This window comes from Sturnira hondurensis, unplaced genomic scaffold (assembly GCF_014824575.4).
Source record: "Sturnira hondurensis isolate 20B ecotype Veracruz unplaced genomic scaffold, ASM1482457v3 Scaffold0006413, whole genome shotgun sequence".
NCBI classification, from domain to species: domain Eukaryota; kingdom Metazoa; phylum Chordata; class Mammalia; order Chiroptera; family Phyllostomidae; genus Sturnira; species Sturnira hondurensis.
Window position 1 is genome coordinate 6,172,952 of NW_028079044.1, and position 21,838 is coordinate 6,194,789.

A 21,838-nucleotide genomic window follows, 5' to 3' on the forward strand; every position below is an offset into this window, starting at 1 on the left:
GAGATTAACTCCTCCATTTTTATGTATCTCTTGCACCCAACACACATTCCTATTTCTGTAACATTTTCAATTGGCTTTTTCCCCTTTGTTCCTTAATGACATACATACACATTTCTTCTACATAGGCAAAAAAAAAAATCACATTTCTCTCTTGCTACCCTTCTATTTCTTTTGCAGTGCTACTTTTTGAAAGGTGGTTTATATGTTCATAGACACTACCTTCATCCTATCCACTCGCCTAGTACATCCAGCCCAACTTCCCTGTCACTGTGCAGTGTCACTGATCTCCACAGTAGCCCAGGCTGAATCTTTATGTGGTCAGCTTTTACTGGTTACTCTTTTTTCTGTCTCTATTATCTGTAATTCTGCCATCCAACATCTCCTGACTCTAACAACAGTACCTGTACATACTATTTAATAAATATTTGTTTCATGCACAAATAAATTACATTTAATTACATTTTATCTTTCATTTGCAATGTAGTTTTTTTTCAGTAAACCAAATACAATCTTTCTTATACCTCCTTGGTAACTCTGATGTTATTCAGCATAGTATTGAACACAAAAAGAGCTACTCAAAAATATTATAACTGAGTGACTGACAAAATGGAGAACTCAACAGAAGTACTGAAGACACATACTACACTTGAACTACTATATGGTGAAATGGAGATACTGAGAGACGCCAGATGCCAATGAACATTGCACAAAAAAACTATAGGCTGAAAGCTATTTTTTAAAAAAGGAAAGAAAGAAAGCTGTTACTAAGAATTAAGGGCATCCAGAGGTATTTTCTATTAAAGACTATGTAAAATACTTTGACTTTTCTTTGATGGTGGTAGTTTCTTGACTGAAGGCTTTTGGACATTTTCCCAAGAATCTAACAAGAAAAGTCGTTAAAATATAGCTTTAATTAAATAAGCCCCTCTGATCCTTTCAATCCTAGACATTCCATTAGCAGTTGCAAGCAATATCTTCCTTCTTTAAATTTAAATTCCTTTTATACTAGCAGGGGCATCCAACCTGCGGCTCACAGGCTGCATGAAGCTCAGAGTGGCTATGAATGTGGCCCAACACAAAATCGCAAATTTACTTAAAACATTATGAGATTTTTTTTTTGTGATTACATATTACAATGTATTTAATGTGTGGCCCAAGACAACTCTTCTTCTTCCAGTGTGGCCCAGAGATGCCAAAAGGTTGGATACCACTGTTACAGTATTTAATATACGTCTTTTTGGTTACTTACTTATGACTCTCAACATTTTATTACAGGTAATTATTCTATTAAAATAACTTCCCTATTAAAATGTAACAACTTTTGATTCTTTTTCGAAAGTTTGTCAGTTTATTGTTCCCAAGACTAGCACAAAAAAACAGGTATTTATAATATATACTGAAAACATAAAAATATACATCAATGCTAAGAAAAAAAATTCAGGTGATTTAATAATTTTACCTCTAGAACTTATTACTAAGGAAAAGAATCAGAGATGTACTTGTCATGATCAGAGATTTAGGCAAAGCTATAATAACAGGAACACAATCACTGGACTTCTCTGATCCTGAGTATGTTCCACTATAAAATGGGATTATTGTATAGACTTAATAATGAGTACATGATAAATCTGTAACACAGAATAAAGAGGTCTTAAATTCATTAAAATGTCCTAATTTGGTTTTTAGTAAAAGGACAGGACTGAAGAGATCATTGTTCAAGAGCATTAAAAATAAAGAGGTGAAGAGTAATTAAAGACAGGGCGACCAGATTATACCTTCTAGATTGAAATGAAACAACTATGATGAAAGCTCAATCAAAACAGAGAAAATATGCCTGGACTAGTGTGGCTTGGTGGGTTGGGTATCATCCTGTAGGGAAAAAGGTCGCCAGTTCGATTCCTGGTCAGGGCACAATGCCTGAGTTGCAGGCCAGGTTCCCGGACACATGAGAGGCAACTGATCAGTGTTTTTCTCACACATCTATGTTTCTCTTCCTCTTTTTCTCTTTCCCTTCCCCCCCTTTCTGAAAATAAAAAAAATCTTAAAAAAAAAACCCAGAAAAATGCTATAGGGAAAATCTAAATTAAGAACTTGTCACAATCCAATTAAATAATACAGATTTTTATATTTTCTTACTATATTTACATTTGTTTAATATTTTTTCAATTTTTTAAAATTATCTTTTCTAATTAGTCCACTGGCAACCCAAATTGAAATTTTTCTCCCAAAAGAACTGGGATTAAACCAGTTAGCAACTTGTTTCCTGAATACCACAGAAAGGAAAATAAGGCCATTTGTTTTTCCTTGTTAGAAAAACAAATTTGACTAAAATTTTGTTTTTAATCAGGCAGGGTTTAAAGAGGTTTTTCAAGTAATCACTCTATATAATGCTTATTATTCCATTTAATTTTAACACAGAGAATGTACTGACAAGTATTCTGGTTATATTACTCCAAAATAATGTACTCCTTCACCCCATAATAATCAGTTCATGTGAGATTAATTTATCAGTCACATGAAACCAAAGTATAGATTTTTATAAGTAATTCCTTAGAGGTTGGAGGACACCTTATCAAAATACCTTTAGTAAGTTGAAACACAAAAGGAATGTTCTAGAAATGAATAAAAGAGTGAAAAGACACTAATATAAAAAGATACAGCATATGGTTCAAAAATCAGATTGAAAATAAAATAAAATTCAGGATAACTTCCCTATATACTAGGAATTTTTTCCTAGTATATCTCACTGTTAGCTTTTAAAAATTTGAATTGCTGCTCTAAAATATTTTTCTTTCTTATATTTTCTTCTCTTTTAATGAGTGACAAAAACCTGCAAACTTGCATCTGAATTGAATATACACAAAGAGACATGAATGTTTTGTTCAGAAAAATACATCCTTAGTAATCTCTTCTATGTAGTCCTTTATTTGTCCCAAGAGTAATCAAATTCTCTATAAAACAGCTCAAAACTATCTCCATGTAAATGGAACAAATTATCAAAGCTATACATACATTCTCCTGAATGGCAGAGTACTTTGGTCTGCTATTAAGAAAATATTACTCACTACCACATGCACTGATGTCTAGACTCCTCTAAAAATTACAAGCTGCTTTCAGAGAGTGCAGGGGAAAAATCTGGAGCGATTGTACTGTTCTTAAAAAGCAAAGTACTCTCTTAAAAGAGCTTATAATAATTCCGCTTTTTAAAGTCACACCTCATTATTAATAATGACTACAAAAACTTGAGCACTTTTGTTGGACATTTTATTCAGAACACCTGTTATTCTCCTTTTATTGACACTTATTTTTCCAACCTCATGTGGCAATAAAACTAAAAAATTATATTTAAGCAAATTCTTATGCTTTAAGTCAATGATTTTTCCACTTACATCAATATTTTCAGTTTCACACTTTTGTACTGTTGCCAAGCTATGGGAATGACTTAAAAAAACACAGGAACAAAATCAGAATAGTAATTTAAAAGGACAGGAGAAAAAAACTGCACTCTGTTTACTAGTTTACTATTTAAATTGGTCTAATCTGGGGCTCTTATATGTCCTGTTTGGTTCTTAACTTTGTACAAAAAAAAGACATTCAGTACCTTACTAAACAAAGTATCAGTTCTGAAGTATCTATGAATGCTACTTTTCTTTATTGAAAAACACACTTTCATAAGTATTGAAAGAAACTTACAAACCTCTGAATGTTCATCTCTCTCATCTATAAGTCTTTTTAGATGCAACGCCATATTTTTTAATAGTGGTTCTATTTCCTCCTGAGACATATCAGTCACTTCCATCCATTGAAGATCAAACACATTTTCCTGATTATGGGTTACCTTTTGAAAAACAACAAAAATAAATCATTTAAAAAATGGCTAATACTTAGAAATCTATTTCACTTTAGAATGATACTAGCATAAATACTATGTTCCATAGAACAGAATATAAAAAGCAAATATGATGTCTAAAAACACTTAAAATTAATGATGAAAAGGCTACTACAAAATTATTTTTTAAACACAGTCTTGAAATAAATTTATATTTATTTTCTAGTCAACTAAAAAATAAGATATTTAACTCAAGGCATTCCTAAAGAAAGGTAATATTGATATGTCTGACAACTGCTTTAACAAAATCAATTTAAATTTTCATTAGATAATACTAAATGTACTATACTTGAATTCAAAAGTAAAAGTTTTTAATTGTGTAGGATATATGTTATTGTACTTTCATACTTAAAAATCTAATTCATTATAGATTCTGAAGACGATATCATCACAGAACCTTAGAAGGACTCCCAATATAAAGAGTTTTTAAAGAATGAAAGTTATATAACTGGCACACTTAGTTCCTACCACCTTCCATTTCTCATTATAATTCTGTTATTTTGCTTTAACTTTCACAGTAAATAACAAAAATAACATTTTCAAGAATGGTGGCAAATTTAGTAACTAGCAACACTTAGGATTTATTAAAAATAAAATAAAAACCATAAAGCTAGTATAAATAAATATATATAAGGGCAAACCATCAATAAAACTGTATCTTATATAGTACTAATATGCACACTGTTGACAATAATATTACTGACAAGGAAGCTGGGCTGTATGAATGTTAACTAAGAGAAAACATGATATATGGAACAAAAAGTCATTTATATACATAATATTTTAAACACTATCAATTTTCACTATTCGAAACTCTCTACCTTAGTTCTCTTTTTAACCAACATATAAAATTTAACATGCTCTAGTTCTAAAAAGTCTTGTAAAGTACACAAAACTAAAAGAACATGTCTAGATAGATGCAGAGACAGCAGCTTTTAAAAGCAATCTTAACAAATACATTATGTAACTTCAATTATTTGACACTGCACAATATCTACTAGATTTAAGTTTTTATATAGATGTTACAAATCACTAATGTTTTAATAATTCAAGTAATATATTCAATAAAAATTATTCTGTGTTCATTCATTCAAAGGGAAATCAATGAATAACAAAATACTAGTTAACATCTTACCTCATTTTAGTTTTGAATTACATGCAATGACCCACTTTCTGCTGCTTCCTACTATGTCACTCATTCTATGCTGTCCAACAAAGACATACACTATACTTCATCCCTCAAATAACACCTTTTGCCTATGTCCCTCTGCATAAAGGCAACAACAGTACATTTGTGGTTAGCACTATGCCACATATAAAATGAATCATTTAAGAAACTATCTCTAAAAAGAAGACAAAAATTTGTATAAAAGCAGGGTTCATCTTATTTGACCTTGATTTGTTCTTGTTTATCCTATGTCTTTGAGAAATATATAAATTACCACAAGCTTCATAAAAATTATATACAGGTATTACCTCTTGAATATGTGCGGCAACTGCAGCTTTTGTATCAAAATCTAAACCTTGAATTCTTTCAATAAATTCTTCTTTTTTCTGACACTAAAAGAAATAAACAAAATGCTCATTTATACTTTATAGGGGATAGTACTTGATATGTTGTAAACAACTAAGAACTCATCAGGGTTAAAAGCTGGGCTATGTTTTGAACACTACAATGAGGGTTTTGTTTTGTTTTGCATTTAAATGGTCTTTCTAGTATACTTACTTAATAAAAAGATAACAATCTAGAAATATTTATTTAAAAACCAAGGCATTAAAAATCCACACTATTTTTATGCTTCTAAGTTCTAAAGTGGGAAACCATTACACCACCCGTCTGAGGTCAGTACAATATTATTAGGCTAACTTTACAAACACAGAAGTAAAGAATCAAGAACTTGTTTCAGGGAGGATAAGTGACTTGCCAAAAAACACAGTGAGTCAGTGGCAGAATTCGGAATACAGCCAAAATGCTCAGTCTTTGGCTATCATCAAACAACACAGCCTTTCTTCTCAGGAAAAAAAATTTTAAGCAATTTTTACTTCAAACTTAAATTCATTCTCACATCTTCATCCTATCAATCTAATAAAAGAAACCTACTTTTGTGTCCCAGTTCAACATTTATAAGGTAATACAATAAATATTTGTTTTGCTTATAACAAAGTTACCGGGGGTAAAATTTAAGGATATATAATACACATGTATCACGTGGACGAAAGGCAGCGTTTGTGCAACTTTTTAAAGGCTTTATATAAATTAAAAATATTAAAATGCAAACTCAATCTTTTTCTTCCCAGACAGTACTGAGTAACAGTTTGACAAGCACCTTAATCTCTGCCTCCCTCTATATCTCTTACACTGCAATCCAACTGCTAGCATAACTATTCTTGCAGCTACCAAATGAGAAGTGCATACAAAATAACCAGCACTGCCCGGTCTAGTTCAGTGGTATCTTCTGGGCCAGCTCCTGAACACTAGTGAAGATAATACACTCACAAAGAGAAAAACTGGCCCTTTGATCATTAAGAAATTTAGCAAGGTTCTGACTTATACTCTACATATTTATTACATTCAGTCATAGCATCGTGTTTCTATTGCCATACAATTTAACTTAAGCACATTCCCATCAATGTTGAAAGTTCTATATTGTGTAAAAACAAAATTATTAGGATGATATAATAATACTTAAAATTAAATTACCAGGAATTTATGATTCCCAGCTGAACTAGGAAAGGAAATCAAAATTTAGGAGATAAAACAAAAATTTATTTAAAAACAAGAATTTTTCTCTATAAGTGATATTTGACAAGCCTAGTAAGTATAATTAAGAAAGGCTTTGTGACAGTACATTTGGAGGATATATAAAATAACTTTTTAGGTATGGCAGCCTCAATTTTTAAATTTAATTCTTCCAAAAATGTTAAGTTATGTGTGGTTTCTGAGTTAATGAGCATATAAAATGGTGGATTATAATGACTATTACCCAGTGAAGGGACAGTCCCCCAATTCAACTGCCATGATCTGCCTGCCTTCGTTTAAAACAGAAACTCCTTTTCTAAGCCCTAGAGCCTCTGTTTATTTGCCTCGCCTTTAACACAGTCTCAGCACAAATCAATGAGAATTCTTCCTTTAACCTTAAGTTACTCACAATTCCTGGTAAATGTCATCTTTATTCAAACTCTAAAAGTTTAAGAAAGGAGAAGGGAAAGTGTCATCAAGGAACATGTATAAAGGATCCGTGGACAAAGCCAAAGTGGAGAAGGATTGAGGGTGGGGGCTGGGGAATGGGGAAAGTGGTGGCAGGAAAAGTGATGGGTGCAGATCCGTGGTGAATACTGGGGAGAGGGTGGTGCAAGGGGATTAAATGGCAATGGAAAAAATTTTAAAAAGAAAAAGAAAGAATTCTGAAAATGTTTTAGAAATAGGTTAGGCTTTCTTAAAGAACATAAAATGAATGTCACAGGATTCTAAAGGATAGAAAAGAGAAAGACTCTCAAGATGGAAAAAGAATAAATAAAAGAAGATTCAAACTTTGAAGTTAAATAATCAGATCAAATGTTTTATATTAGTGTTGTCTAACACAGTAAACACTAGTTATATACAGCTAAGTACTGAAATGTAGCTAGTCCAAATGGCTACTAAGTACTGAAGTGTAGAAGTTCAATTTTAATTTTATTTAATTGTAAATTAATTTAAATTTTAATAGACACACATGGCCAGGGGCTACTGTAGACAGCCCAGCTTTAGAGCATTAGAAAGTCTGGTGTTAAAAAACAGATATAGATAGTTTTAATTCCAGTTAACGAAGACTCTTGTGAAGACTAAAAATATCAACAAATTGTTTTTTCACTTAAAAATTAAGCTGTCTTTGAACTTTATATAAAGTTATGAAAGTATGGGCACTAAAGTTCCTTCTAACTCTTACTATAATAATTGATTTCAGCAGATTACCATGATATCCAAAAATATGATATGGAAGCTGGGATACAAGAAGAGAATTTTTTTTAAAAGCTATTTGGGTGGGAAGTTAGAGGGAGGAGTATTGCATTAACCCTAAAGTTGTGTATCTTCCACCACAGAGTTTACACTTAATCATTATTCCTAAAATTCTTCATATTTTCACTTGGTACTCTTGGTGCTTTCTCTTCTTAAAGAAAGAAGACAAACTTATGTGGAAAAATTATACTAAATTAGAGGAAAGGGCTTCCTGAACAATCAATAAATGATAAAATAACAAAACAATCAACACATTATAGTATTTTCAATAAGAATAAAAACACTAATGACTGAACAGATCACAGTGTAGATCATAGTTCTACCAAAGATCAAAATGAGCCATATGAAAGAAATAAAAATAGGAAAATTAGAAAATGACTACTAACAAAACAAAAAAGAAAATAATAAATGTTGGAGAATGTGAGGAAATTGGAATCCTTGTGTACTATTGTTGTTTGGAATATAAAATGGTACAGACACTATGAAGAAAACTATATGATATTTTCTAATAATAATAATAATAAATTAAATATTGGGTTGGCCAAAAAGTCCACTTAGTTTTTTCCATAAAATAAAACACATTTTTATTTTCTAAAACTATGATTTAGAAATTTTGAGTATGTCAGCTATCTCCCATATGGTATAAAGCTGACTGTTCTCAATTAATGTCTTGATTTGATCACTGTCAACTTCAACTGGTCTATCTGATTTGCAGAGCATTGTCCAGCAAGAAATCTCCAGCATAAAACTTCACAAACCATTTTTGACGTATCTGATCACTCATAGCACCTTTCCACACACTGCACAAATCTTTTTATGCGTTTCAGTTGTGTTTTTACCTTTCTTGAAATAATACAGCAAAATATGCCAATAAACATTGTGTATTTTCTTCCATCTTCAGTATTAAAATGGCTACACAAAAATTCACCAATTTTGATGTTTTATTTTTAACTTAAAAAAATCTTGCCCTGGCTGGTGTAGCTCAGTGGATTGAGCACAGGCCTGCGAACCACACGACTGCGGTTCGATTCCCAGTCAGGGCACATGCCTGGGTTGCAGGCTGGTTCCCTGCAGGCCAATTCCCAGCAGGGGATGCAGAAAAGGCAACCATACATTGATGTTTCTCTCCCTCTCTCCTTCCCCTCTAAAGATAAATAAAAAAAAAAAATCTTTAAATGCATGCTGATATTACAGCTATCACAATACAATAAAAAAATGTTTTGAATAAAGATGAAGAAAACTAAGCACGACTAGAGCCAATTTACAGAAAACAACAAACTTTTTGGCCTACTCAAAAGAATTACTATTTGACTCAGCAGTTCCACTTCTGAATATATACCAAAAGAAGTGAAAGGAGAAACTCAAACAGCTCTTTCTACATCCATATTCATAGCAGCACTTTTCACAATAGCCAAAAAGTGGAACAGCCCAAGTGTTCATCAATGGATAAGTAGATAAACAAAATGTGTTATATATATACAATGAAATATTATTCATTCTTAAAAGTAAGAAAATTCTGACATGCTACAGCATGGATGAACCTTAAAAACATTATTCTATGTGATACAAGTCAGTTATAAAAGGACAGATACTAAATGATTCCACTACCTGAGGTCCTAAAGTAATAAAATTTATAAACACAGGGAGTGGAATGGTGGTTACCAGAAGCTGGAAGAAACAGAAGCTATTGTTTAAAAAATACAGTTCAAAACACTGGTGATCAGGATGCTCACAGAACTGGTTGATTATAGTCACAAATTAGAGGAACATATGAAGGCTGAACTAATTGAAATGAAGGGAACTGCACAGGGAACCAATAGTGATGGAAAGGAAACTGGGACTTAAATCAATGGGGTGGACCAGAAGGAAGAACGAAACATCCAACCAGAAAAGAATGAAGAAACAAGAATTTAAAAAAATGAGGAGAGGCTTAGGAACCTCCAGGACATCTTGAAACGTTCCAACATCTGAATTATAGGGGTACCAAAAGGGGAAGAGGAACAGCCACGAGTGGAAAGCTTACTTGAACAAATAATAAAGGAGAACTTCCCCAGTCTGGAAAAGGAAATAGACTTCTGGGAAATCCAGGATGCTCAGAGAGTCCCAAAGAAGTTGGACCCAAGAAGGAACACACCAAGGCACATCATAATTACATTAGCCAAGATTAAAATGAAGGAGAGAATCCTAGAAGCAGCAAGAGATAGGGGGACAGTCACCTACAAAGGAGTGCCCATCAGACTGTCTGCGGATTTCTCAAAAGAGACCTTACAGGCAAGAAGGAGCTGGAAAAAAGTATTCCAAGCCATGAAATCCAAAGACCTACATCCAAGACTGCTTTATCCAGCAAAGCTTTCATTTAGAATGGAAGGACAGATAAAGTGCTTCTCAGATAAGATCAAATTCAAGGAGTTCATCATCACCAAGCCCTTATTATATGAAATGTTAAAGGGACTTGTATAAGAAAAAGAAGATGAAAAATATGAACAGTGAAAGGACAGCAAACTCACAGTTATGAACAACCACACCTAAAACAAAAGTAAACCAAGAGGATAGCTAGATCAGGAGTGGAGCCACAGAAATGGGGATCATATGGAGGATTAGCAACGGGAGTGGGCGGAGGAGAGGGGGGAGAAGGTACAAAGAATAAGTAGTGTAGACGGTGGGGAGAAAATAGATAAGGGGGAGGGCAAGAATAGCAGGGGAAATATAGAATCTAAAGAACTTGAAACATGTGGTCATAAACTAAAGGGAGGGGGAATGGTGGGGGAAGGGGGGTGTGAAGGGTGGAGGGGAATGAAGAGGGGGAACAGAACAAGTGTAACAGTAAAATCAATAAAATATATTAAACAAATAAAAAAAGATAAAAAATACAGTTTTAGTTTTAGAAGATGAAAAAAGTTCTGGGGATAGACATTGGTGATGTGCAAAACAATATTAATGTACTTAATGCTAGTGAACTATATACTTACAAATGACTTAAATGGTAATTTTGTGTTATGCATATTTTTTTACAACTAAAAGAATAAAACTTAAAAAACCATATCAGAAAAAAATCTCCATCTTTATGTAATTTGTTATTTTCATTACTCATTGAAAAAAAAAAGCACTGGGCCCCACCTGGCATGGTTCAGTTGTTTGGGTGTAATTCCACAAAACATAAGGTTGCCAATTCAATGCCCGGTCAGGGCACATGCCTGGATTGCAGGCTCCCTGCTCCATCATTAGTCAGTTGCAGAAGGCAACCATCAATGTTTGTCTTGCAAATCAATATTCCTCTCCCTTTCTTTCTCCCTCCCTTCCCCTCTCTCTAAGATAAAAATAAAATAAATGCACCAGCTAGAAGTTATATATTGTTTATTTCTCCAAGAAAATAATAGATCATAGCTCTCAGACTGACCAAGTTCAAAAATGGTTTTCTGAATCAAAGACTAATGTTAGAATTGCCTGTGGGGGTACACATTAAAGTCAAAATTTTAATTTCAATTACTTTTGGAACTCAGTTGCTTTCAGCAGTATTCAACCTAACCAAAGTACACAATAACTAGTATTATTGGATATTGAATAGCCAGTACTGATATAAAACCTAGATTCTGCTGAATAAAGGTGAATTTTACATGATCTTTATAACTTCCAAACATACAAACATTTTTCTTCTGAGTAGGATGATTTTGCTTGGGAATCTCAACTATCTCAAGGGTTAGGATGCAGAGCCATACATCTGTGAAAATTGTAGCTGATATTCAGAAGTGATTTAGGAGACATGTTATGCCTTAAAAAAGATTCTGGAGAGACTACACTGGTTTAGTTAGTCAGTCAGCTCAGTTGGTTACAGTATTATCCCAACCCGCCAAGGGTGCTGGTTGAATCCCTGGTCAGGGCACATAAAAGAATCAACCAATGAATGCATAAATAAGTGGAACAACAAAATTGATGTTTCTCTCTCCCCTGCCTTCCTCTCTCCTTAAAAATAAATAAATAATAAGTAATGAAAATACCCGAGCCCTGCCCTTGAATAATTTAATATTCAAAGCTGTTCCTGTGGCTTATACTGATATATAATAAAGAATAAAATCTGAATTATAATTTATTCTGTAAGGTGAGATCATGGAAAAGTAGCTAATTTTACTGTTTTTGACTGCTATTTCCCCTTGAAGAATTTCATAGTTTTTCTTCTGAGGAAGAAAAAAATGTCTACTTCCTAATGAACATTTTTATGTTTTCTTTTCTATTTCTTTTTATCAATATAACATCTTTTAAAAGGTATGACCCACTGAATTCTTGGAGTCTAGTATCCTACTGGCAAAGTTTAATTTGCTATGTCTACCTACAAATCTCACATATATTAAAAGATAAAACTGACCCTGATGTGAAAAAACACGTATGTCACATATTATACTAAACGTTATAATTTTAACCTGTTCAACTACTAGCTAAGCAGGTTTTATGTAATACAGATTACATTCAAAAAGTGTTCAAACAATACTTGTTACCTGATTGATTTCATCAATAGTTTCTTGTCCTGAAGTACACTGTTTGGCTCTTCCATATGACACAACAAAAATTCCTAAATTCCTCATACAGTCACAACTGAAGACTGACGGGAAATTTTGAATGTTACACATTTGACATGGTTAGTATTAGTGGCTTCCAAATATCTACAGAACAAAATCTAAACTCAATCTTAATAAGAATACAGTCCTTTGTGACCCAATTCCTGGCAATTCTCCAAATTAATCTCTTGCCATCTGCCCCATGCATGTTACCTTCCAGCCATACTTGATGTTCCCTGACAAGCTGTTATCTCAGTATCTTTGCTCTCATTTCATCACCTCTTCAGAGAGAAATTACCTGATATTGCAAGCAGACTTAGAAAAAATATTTCTTCTGTGCACCAATGCATGTTGTATTATGATAATTATCACCTCAAACTGTTAGTCTGGCTCTATTTACCTCTAAAATTTATACGCCTTAAGGTTTGTATTTTTTTAAATCCTTGTTCCTGTCCTTTACTATAGCACCTGGTACATAGTGTGCATTTTTAAGAATCAGGTCATTAACACTTTATAATTTAAACATTTACATTTAATTTCACTGCTGTAAAGCATGTATAACATAAATTAATAGTAAAAATACATTCTTTTTTCAATTAGTTTATACTCAATATTATTTTGAATTAATTTCAGGTATGCAGCACAGTGGCTAGACAGTCATATGCTTTACAAAGCATTCTCACTGATATTTCCAATACCCACATGGCACCATACATAGCATTATAGTATTACTGACTATATTCTCTACCTGTACTTTACATCTCTGTGACTATTTTATGACTACCAATTTGTACTTCTTAATCCCTTCATCTTTTTCACCCACTCCCTCAACCTTCCTCCCCTCTAGATACCATCAGTCTGTTGTCTGTGTCTATTTTATTTAATTTTTGTGTGTTTCAATTTGGCTTATTCATTTATTTTATTCTTTAGATTCCACATATAAGTGAAATCAATGGTATTTGTCTTTTTCCAACTGACATTTCACTCAGCTTAATACCATCTAGATCCATCCATGCTGTAAAAAATAGTAAGCTTTCATTCTTTTTTATGAGTACTATTCCATCTTTCATATGTACCACAATTTAGATCATTAACATTTTAAAAGTACATTAAAAAAAAACTGGATCCTTCCTCCTGTCTTGATAGACTTGCCACTCTGGTATTACAACAGATGCAAGTCTCAAGAGCTTTAAGGTTAAAAAAAATTCTTCTGTGACTACAAAAATATAAAATATATACAAAAACCAGGTTACAATTTTATGATAAATTCATCTTACATAAAAGACCTAGGTCTGACAAACGTGCCAACTCCTTATTTCCATAAAAACTCTGAATGATGTTGACTCAAGTTAAGGTTTAGGATGACGATGTTCTTGAGTCTTTGCTTTGTTTTCTACCACTGATAAAACCTTTCCTCTCTTACTATGAAAAAAAATTAACTTGCCTGTATTTATTTTTATTTTTTTCACTTTTAAAAAATATTTTACTGATTATGCCATTACAGTTGTCCCATTTCTCCCCTCATTCCTCTCCACCCTGCACATCCCCTACTCCCACATTCCCTGCCTTTAGTTCACATCCATGTGTCGTGTTCCTTAGCTTCTGCATTTCCCACACTACTCTTGCCCTCCCCCTATTTTCTCTCCACCGTCTACACTACTTATTCTTTGTACCTTCTCCCCCCTCTCCTCCGCCCACTCCCGTTGCTAATCCTCCATATGATCCCCATTTCTGTGGCTCCACTCCTGTTTTAGGTGTCTGCTTAGTTTGCTTTTGTTTTAGGTGTGGTTGTTCATAACTGTGAGTTTGCTGTCCTTTCACTGTTCATATTTTTCATCTTCTTTTTCTTATACAAGTCCCTTTAACATTTCATATAATAAGGGCTTGGTGATGATGAACTCCTTGAATTTGATCTTATCTGAGAAGCACTTTATCTGTCCTTCCATTCTAAATGAAAGCTTTGCTGGATAAAGCAGTCTTGGATGTAGGTCTTTGGATTTCATGGCTTGGAATACTTTTTTCCAGCTCCTTCTTGCCTGGAAAGGTCTCTTTTGAGAAATCCGCAGACAGTCTGATGGGCACTCCTTTGTAGGTGACTGTCCCCCTATCTCTTGCTGCTTCTAGGATTCTCTCCTTCATTTTAATCTTGGCTAATGTAATTATGATGTGCCTTGGTGTGTTCCTTCTTGGGTCCAACTTCTTTGGGACTCTCTGGGCTTCCTGGATTTCCCGGAAGCCTATTTCCTTTTCCAGACTGGGGAAGTTCTCCTTTATTATTTGTTCAAGTAAGCTTTCCACTCGTGGCTGTTCCTCTTCCCCTTTTGGTACCCCTATAATTCAGATGTTGGAACGTTTCAAGATGTCCTGGAGGTTCCTAAAAATGAGGTCTCCTCATTTTTTAAAATTCTTGTTTCTTCCCTTTTTTCTGTTTGGTTGTTTGTTTCTGCCTTCTGGTCCACTCCATTGATTTGAGTTTCAGTTTTCTTTCCATCACTATTAGTTCCCTGTGCATTTTCCTTCATTTCACTTAGTGTAGCCTTCATTTTTTCATCTAGTTTGCGACCAAAAGCAACTAGTTCTGTGAGCATCCTGATTAAGTGTTTTGAACTGTGCATCTGATAGGATGGCTATCTCTTGGTTGCTTAAAAGTATCGGCTCTGGGGCTTTGATTTGTTCTTCGGATTTGGTCTGTTTGGGCTGTTATGTATGAGGGGCGGAGCCTCAGGTGTTCACCAGGGCAGGGCAACCCAGTTGCTGGGTTGTGATGCTGTATGTGGGGGCAGGGTCAGAGAGGGAGCAATGGCGCTTGTTCTGCACTCTCTCAGATTTTAGTCCTCTAAGCCGATTCCCACAAGCCGGCACCTTTTCAATCAGTGGTTTTAGGCTTTATTTCCCCATAGCTGGGGCCCTGGGTTGTGACACTGTATGTCTGGGGGTGGGATCAGAGAGGGAGAAATGTCATTTGTTCCAAGCTCTCTTGGATTTTGGTCCCCTCTGCCACTTCCCACAAGCAAATCGGGCCCTTCTGGTGCTGGTTCCTGAGTGGGTGGGCTTGTGTAAATTCCAGGACCCTCTAGGTCTCTCCAACGAACTCTCCTCTGAGGCTGGGAGCCTCTCCCGGAACCTGAACCCCCGCAAGTTTTTCCAATCAGTGCTTTTGGGCTTTATTTCGTCGCTGGGGCCCTGGATTGTGCAGTTTGTCTCACTGTCCATTTTTTTGCCTGGTTTATCTGCGCTTAAATGTGTGCCCATGGTCAGACAACCGCCTTGTGCACCTTACTGGGTTTGCTGGTTTCCTCCCCGCACCTGGGTTGCCAACCACTGCCTTTTCCTGCCAGGACCCCTCGCCGCCACCACCACCACCGCTGCCGACTCCTCCCCTCTTAGAAGTCTGGACGTATGGTTCATTGTTGTTGGACCTTGGTACAGTTCAATTTTCTGTCTGTTCTGGTTGTGTTTTTGTTTCTAAATCTTTGTTGTCCTTAAATTTGGTTGTGCGACGAGGTACAGTATTTCCACCTAGGCCTCTGTCTTGGCTGGAAGTTATTCTTCTTTTATTCTCAGATAGATTTGCTACTTTGGGTCCTAGACATCTTCCAAACATACTGCTAGACATAATCTTTGTTGACTCAATCTAGTCACTCTTTCATAATGCTAGTACATTTCATTTACTGACTCTTTAAACTATTCCTCTTAAGTTCAAAAAAGTATAGTTAATAAGTTTCTCCCCTCAACTTTAAAACTTACTTCTATATTCCCTGTTTCTCTCTTCTCTCTAAATATCTCAAAACCATCTCTATTTTCATCTCAGACATTTCTCTTAGTAATATTTTTTCTGATATTATCTTCTCCAGCATGAGAAACAAAAGAAAAATCAAACAGGACTACTTCTGCATAAACTTTTTACAAAAACTCAATCCAAAAACTTTTTACACCTCAAAGATAACTATCAACAAAATGAAAAGACATATTCGTGAATGAGAGAACATATTCATCAATGATACATGTGATAAGTTAATAACCAAAATTCATAAAAGAACTTATAAATCTCGACACCAAAAAACAATCCAATTAAAAATGGGCAAAGTACTTCAACACTTCTCCAGAGAGACCCACAGATGGCCAACAGACATATGAACAGATGTTACTTAATGTCACTCATAATCAGAGAAACCAAAATTAAAACCATAATGAGATACCATCTCATACCTGTCAGGATGGCTACCATCAATAAATCCACAAACAATTATTGGTGAGAATTTGAAGAAAAAGGAATCCTTATGCACTGTTGGTGGGAATGCTGACTGGTACAGCCACTATGGAAAACAGTATGGAGGTTCCTCAAAAGATTAAAAATGGAACTTATGTGACCCAGTGATTCCACTTCTAGATATATATCTGAAGAAACTCAAACACTAATTTAAGTGAATATATCCATCCAAATGTTCATTGCAGAATTACTTATAAAAGCCAAACTATGAAAGCAACCCAAGTGCCCATCAATAGACAAGTGGATAAAAAAGCTGTGGTACACATAGGTACAATGAAATACTACTTACTAGGCAATAAAAAAGAATGAAATCTTACCATCTGGAACAGCATGGATGGACCTAGAGGTTATTATGCTAAGTAAAATAAGTCAGTCAGGGGAAAACAAATTATCACATGATTTCACTTATATGTGGAATCTAAAGAACAACATAAACAAACAAACAAAACAGAAACAGACTCATAGATTCAGACAACAGACTGATGGCTGTCAGAGGGGTGAGGGGTTAGGGGACTGAGTAAAAAAGACGAAGGGATTGAGAACTACCAATTGGTAGTTACAAAATAGTTATGGTGGTGTAAAGTAAAGCATAAGGAATATAGTCAATAATATTGCGGTAACTATGGTGCCAGGTGGGTATAGGAAATATCAGGGGGAACACTTTGTAAAATATAATTGTCTAACTATTATGCTGCCCAGCTGAAATTAATAAAAAATAATATTGAATGTAAACTGTAATTTTAAAAGTTTTTAATTAAAAATAATAAAAAGTTTTTTAAAAGAAAAAATCACCTCTATTTTCTAGTTTACAATATCATACCAATCCATTTTAATATAACTATTCTTTTACACAATTTTCCCATTCTGCACCTTCTGTTTTGCTTAATCCACCCAAATATTCTTCTTCCCTTTTCTAATGACCATTTAAAATAATATTTACCTCATAAACCTTTCCCACATTATGTGAATCTAAAGTACAGGGGATCATAACCAGCTGACATGTTCATAGAAAAACAAAGATTACTTAAATTGCTATAAAATTTTCCTGTTTTAACACATCCTAATAATAATGTAAACTACTTTACAAATGTAGGTCTCTGTATACATTATTTTGCTTTATGCAGATGTAGTTCTGGTCGTCAATAAGAAGAAACATACACATCTAACATCATGATAATTGGTAATTTCCAGCATGGCTTCCTTAAGCAGTTTTTTAAAAAACAGGCCTACTGCATAGTTCTGCTTTACTTCAGTAATAAAGTAAAAGACATGAACATCAACAGCCATTCAAATGTAAACAATCCTTGGTAAATTTCTTTAGGAAACATTCACTGAGCTGGTTAACCTATTAAATGCTTTATTTAGCTTATTAGAAAAAGGAACATTATTTCCATGCCACCTTTTTCATTTTCCAGCATCTGGGACTCTGTCATGTGAGTTATAGAAAACAGTAAGGTGGGGAGAAACAACTTAGATTTTATAATCTTCTCTTGTTGTTTTTATACATGGTAATAATGATGGTTTCTTTAATATTTTAGTCTTTCCCTAACTGTTCATTTAAAAAGTTCATGATTCTGCTCCATTCCCACTGTCAGTTTTAGTAACCAGCAGTAACAACCAAATAGTAAACAGAAGTAATAACCAAATGTGTGATGTCACTATGTTGTCTAAATTTACATGACATTGACCAATAGAGGGTATTTTTTAAAGCAAATACAGTACACAAAGACTGTATGTAAAAAATTTAGGGCTGTTTCTAACTCAGTCTGATGACCAAATTAGAACAGCAATGACTACAAACACTGTATTTAATTTAATATGTAATCAATTATGAAATAAACACCTATACATAACACAGCATGAAACTTTAATTTTTTAAAGATTTTATTTATTTATTTTTTTAGAGAGGGAGGAAGGGAGGGAAAAAGAAAGGGAAAGAAAGATTAATTTGAAAGAGAAACATCAATGGGCTGCCTCTCACATGCACCTGCACCAGGAACCAGCTCACCACACAGGCATATGTCTTCACCAAAAACCAAATTGGCGAACTTAGTATGAAACTTTAATAACGTATATTGTATATATAGCTCCCAAACAGTTAGCTCTAAAAGCCAACACTCCTTCAGATATATAATTTTTGGCATCTATGTGTAAAACATTACTAGTGGCTACGTTATCGGTTTACATACTTCATTCAACAAAGAATTGAGACAGTTTAAAGTAACACTATCAAGACTCATCCAAACAATGGCTGATGAAAGGAAATGCCAGACCGAAGCTGAATCTCAACTCTTTGGCCTACTAACAATATGACCTAAATGTAGAGCAACCACCTTTGTTTGTCTGGGACAATCCCAGTTTATAAATGATGTTCCACTGTAATTGTTAATAGTACTCTTTTTGACTCTCACAAGTGTTTTAATTGGGTAACTTACATATCATCTTGCCTAAACACCAAATTCCTCATCTAAAAATAAATATGAAAAAACTTATATAAGGTATCATATCAATAAATCATAGCTGCTATTATTATTATTAGTCATTAAGTGGGCAATATAACAATAACCCAGAGTCCTGAAACACTTTTCATAATTTCTGCCTCCTTTATATTGTTATTCCCACTTTCCTTCAGTAACACGCGCATGCGCGCACGTGCGCACACACACACACACACACACGCATCATAAGGATGTTTTGAGAGAGGTTTTTACTGGTATCTCTAAGGAAACTTAAAAAACTGGAGGCATGAGAAGCCCAAGAATAAAGAAAAGAATGAAAGATTTTAAATGATATGACTATCTGATGATATAATTAAAGTGCAAAATAAAATAACAGAGTAAGTCTTTTTTTAAAAAATCTCTTTAGGAGGTTCTATAGTTATTTAAAATTTCTAACATAAACTTTGAATGGCCCATTCTTAAGTCTTTCAGAAACTAGAGCCTGAAAAAAAAGAAGTTACCAATATGAAATGTGAAAAAATTTTTAACTTACCTGAACTGCACAACCCAGTAAAAGTAAAAGCAACTTTTTAACTTCTTCTGTGCCTTGTTCTGAAATAAAAATAATAACTAAGTACAACATTTTACTTTAGTTTAACTCTCTTATGTTGACAGAAACACTTCTAGAGGTAATGTTCACAATAACTTGACTAAAGGATTAAGAATATAAATATAGTAGAAAAATCAAAATAACAGCTGTAGTGCACACAATGTAGTATTAGCAGAAGAAATGGGCAACAATCTCAATTTTGAATGGCTACACTATATATAAAATAGGCTTCAAAGCTCTGTGCAATGAAGGGTGCTAAGTATAAATCCACTACTTTTCCATGAATGATTATAGTGTACCAGTGTACTAAATTAAGTACTACTGATAGAGGGACATGCCACAAAGGCAGCCAAAATGGTCCCTAATAGATCTAGCTTCTTTTAGGCCCATTATTGTTTTCTTTTTAAAACACATCTTACATGTTTCATCTAACAGTAAAATTTAAATGGCTTTCCACTGTGTAGTAGATTCATGAAAATCAAAACCTTGTGAGTCATAGTAAAACTAGTAAAATAAATGCATACAATAACTGGATAAAAAGTAATGGTCTGTAACAAAACTGAAGAGCACATTTGCTGTCCAATTTAATTCAGATTTGCTTAAAACATTGAGCAAAAAAAAAAAAGCCAATTCTCTGGACCAGAATTTTACCAACAGGCCAATTGGATGGTAAAATCCAAATCATCTTTTTCAATATTTCCTCCTCCTCTCCATGAAACAACCTACTTTCTTAGCCACACTAATCACCTTTCCCCAAATATAAAAATACTTACTAACTGCCTTAACTTCTGTTACTCATTTTGTCTGTCTTTTTTTTCTTTCCCCTCCTGCCTCTAATTCACTAATCACAATCTGGGGCACAGCTATAACACCTCTGTTGTAGTCTTTTCTGACCTAACCATCAATGGTGCCCAACCCTCACTAATCTGCCAACTTTAAGCATAAGTAATAGCTTTGTATTTACATGCCTTAACATGTTTAAATCTCTATTTCATACCAATTCTTACCTGATTTCCCAGTAATTTATATCTCTCAACAAAACACAAGGTCCTCCAGAACATAAAGCATTTTCTTTATATTCTTGGTAGGTAATTACTAAATGCATGTGATAATAAAAATAATTCCATTCTACATATAAAATTTTTCATTTTTTATTTGTATAATAAAATATTCCAGAATATATCTATAAAGACTGTCTAAACTTCTGAGTCATCCCATCTAATTGGGAATTTCCTTAATAAAAAGAACTACTTTATTTCAGTTTTTATTTTGGTTTATTTTTTGTTGTTGTTTTGAGTGAGGGTGGGAGTGGGGTTTAGAAAAGATACAGTTTATCTGGGTTACGTGTAGCCTGTTAGAATAAGTCCACTGTTGAAATGGGTAGTTGCTAATTTCCCCTATTATTCAAAAATTAAAACTTTAAACGTGGCATATTTAAAATCTACTAAAGTGCAGAAACTTTTGAAAATATAATTTAAAGCATCTAAGAACTGCTTCTCAACTTTCCATTCAGAAGTAATTTATGTTGATAAATTACAATATGTCAATATATAAGTAAAACCTTAGATTCAAAACTTTGACAATGGTAGACAGAAACCTACAAATTATTTCAATATCACTTATTTTCTAAGGTTACGTTCCTTGAAGCCTATAGCTGCATTATCTTCTACCCTTGTTTACAAGGAGACAATAAACTCATCACAGAGCCCTGACTGGTGTGGCTCAGTGGGTTGGGTACCCTCCCACAAACAGAAAGGTTGCCCACCAGTTGGAATTCCTAGTCAGAGACCACGTCTGGGATGTGGGGCAGATCCCCAGTTGGGCGTGTGTGAGAAACAAAACAAATGGTTTTCTCCCTCTTTTTCCCTCCCTTCATCTCTCCAAAAAATAAATAATTTAAAAATTTAAAAAAGTAAAGCTCCAGAGAAAGCATCAATTTGGGATAGTCCAAACAACACCAGACTTCTGATCCCATCTATAACCTATTCTGAGTTTATTTTCTCTCTATAAAATGGACTATCAACTCCAACTTTTCCTATAATGAAAAACCTAGTCCGTTGATGTAAATAAGCAAGATCTGGGGA

At 34.0% G+C, this 21,838-nt stretch overlaps 1 protein-coding gene across 10 annotated transcripts in view; it reads right to left on the bottom strand.

Annotated features, from left to right (window-relative positions):
* Positions 1 to 21,838, bottom strand: part of CCDC88A (coiled-coil and HOOK domain protein 88A) — a 132,331-nt gene that overhangs the window by 68,438 nt on the left and 42,055 nt on the right. For all 10 annotated transcript variants that reach the window (XM_037047941.1, XM_037047942.1, XM_037047940.1 and 7 more), the window contains exons 5-7: positions 19,698 to 19,756; positions 5,366 to 5,449; positions 3,698 to 3,838 (exon numbers count right to left, since the gene is read on the bottom strand). In XM_037047941.1, coding sequence (XP_036903836.1) covers positions 3,698 to 3,838; positions 5,366 to 5,449; positions 19,698 to 19,756 — 284 coding nt within the window. The remainder of the gene's footprint in view (positions 1 to 3,697; positions 3,839 to 5,365; positions 5,450 to 19,697; positions 19,757 to 21,838) is intronic.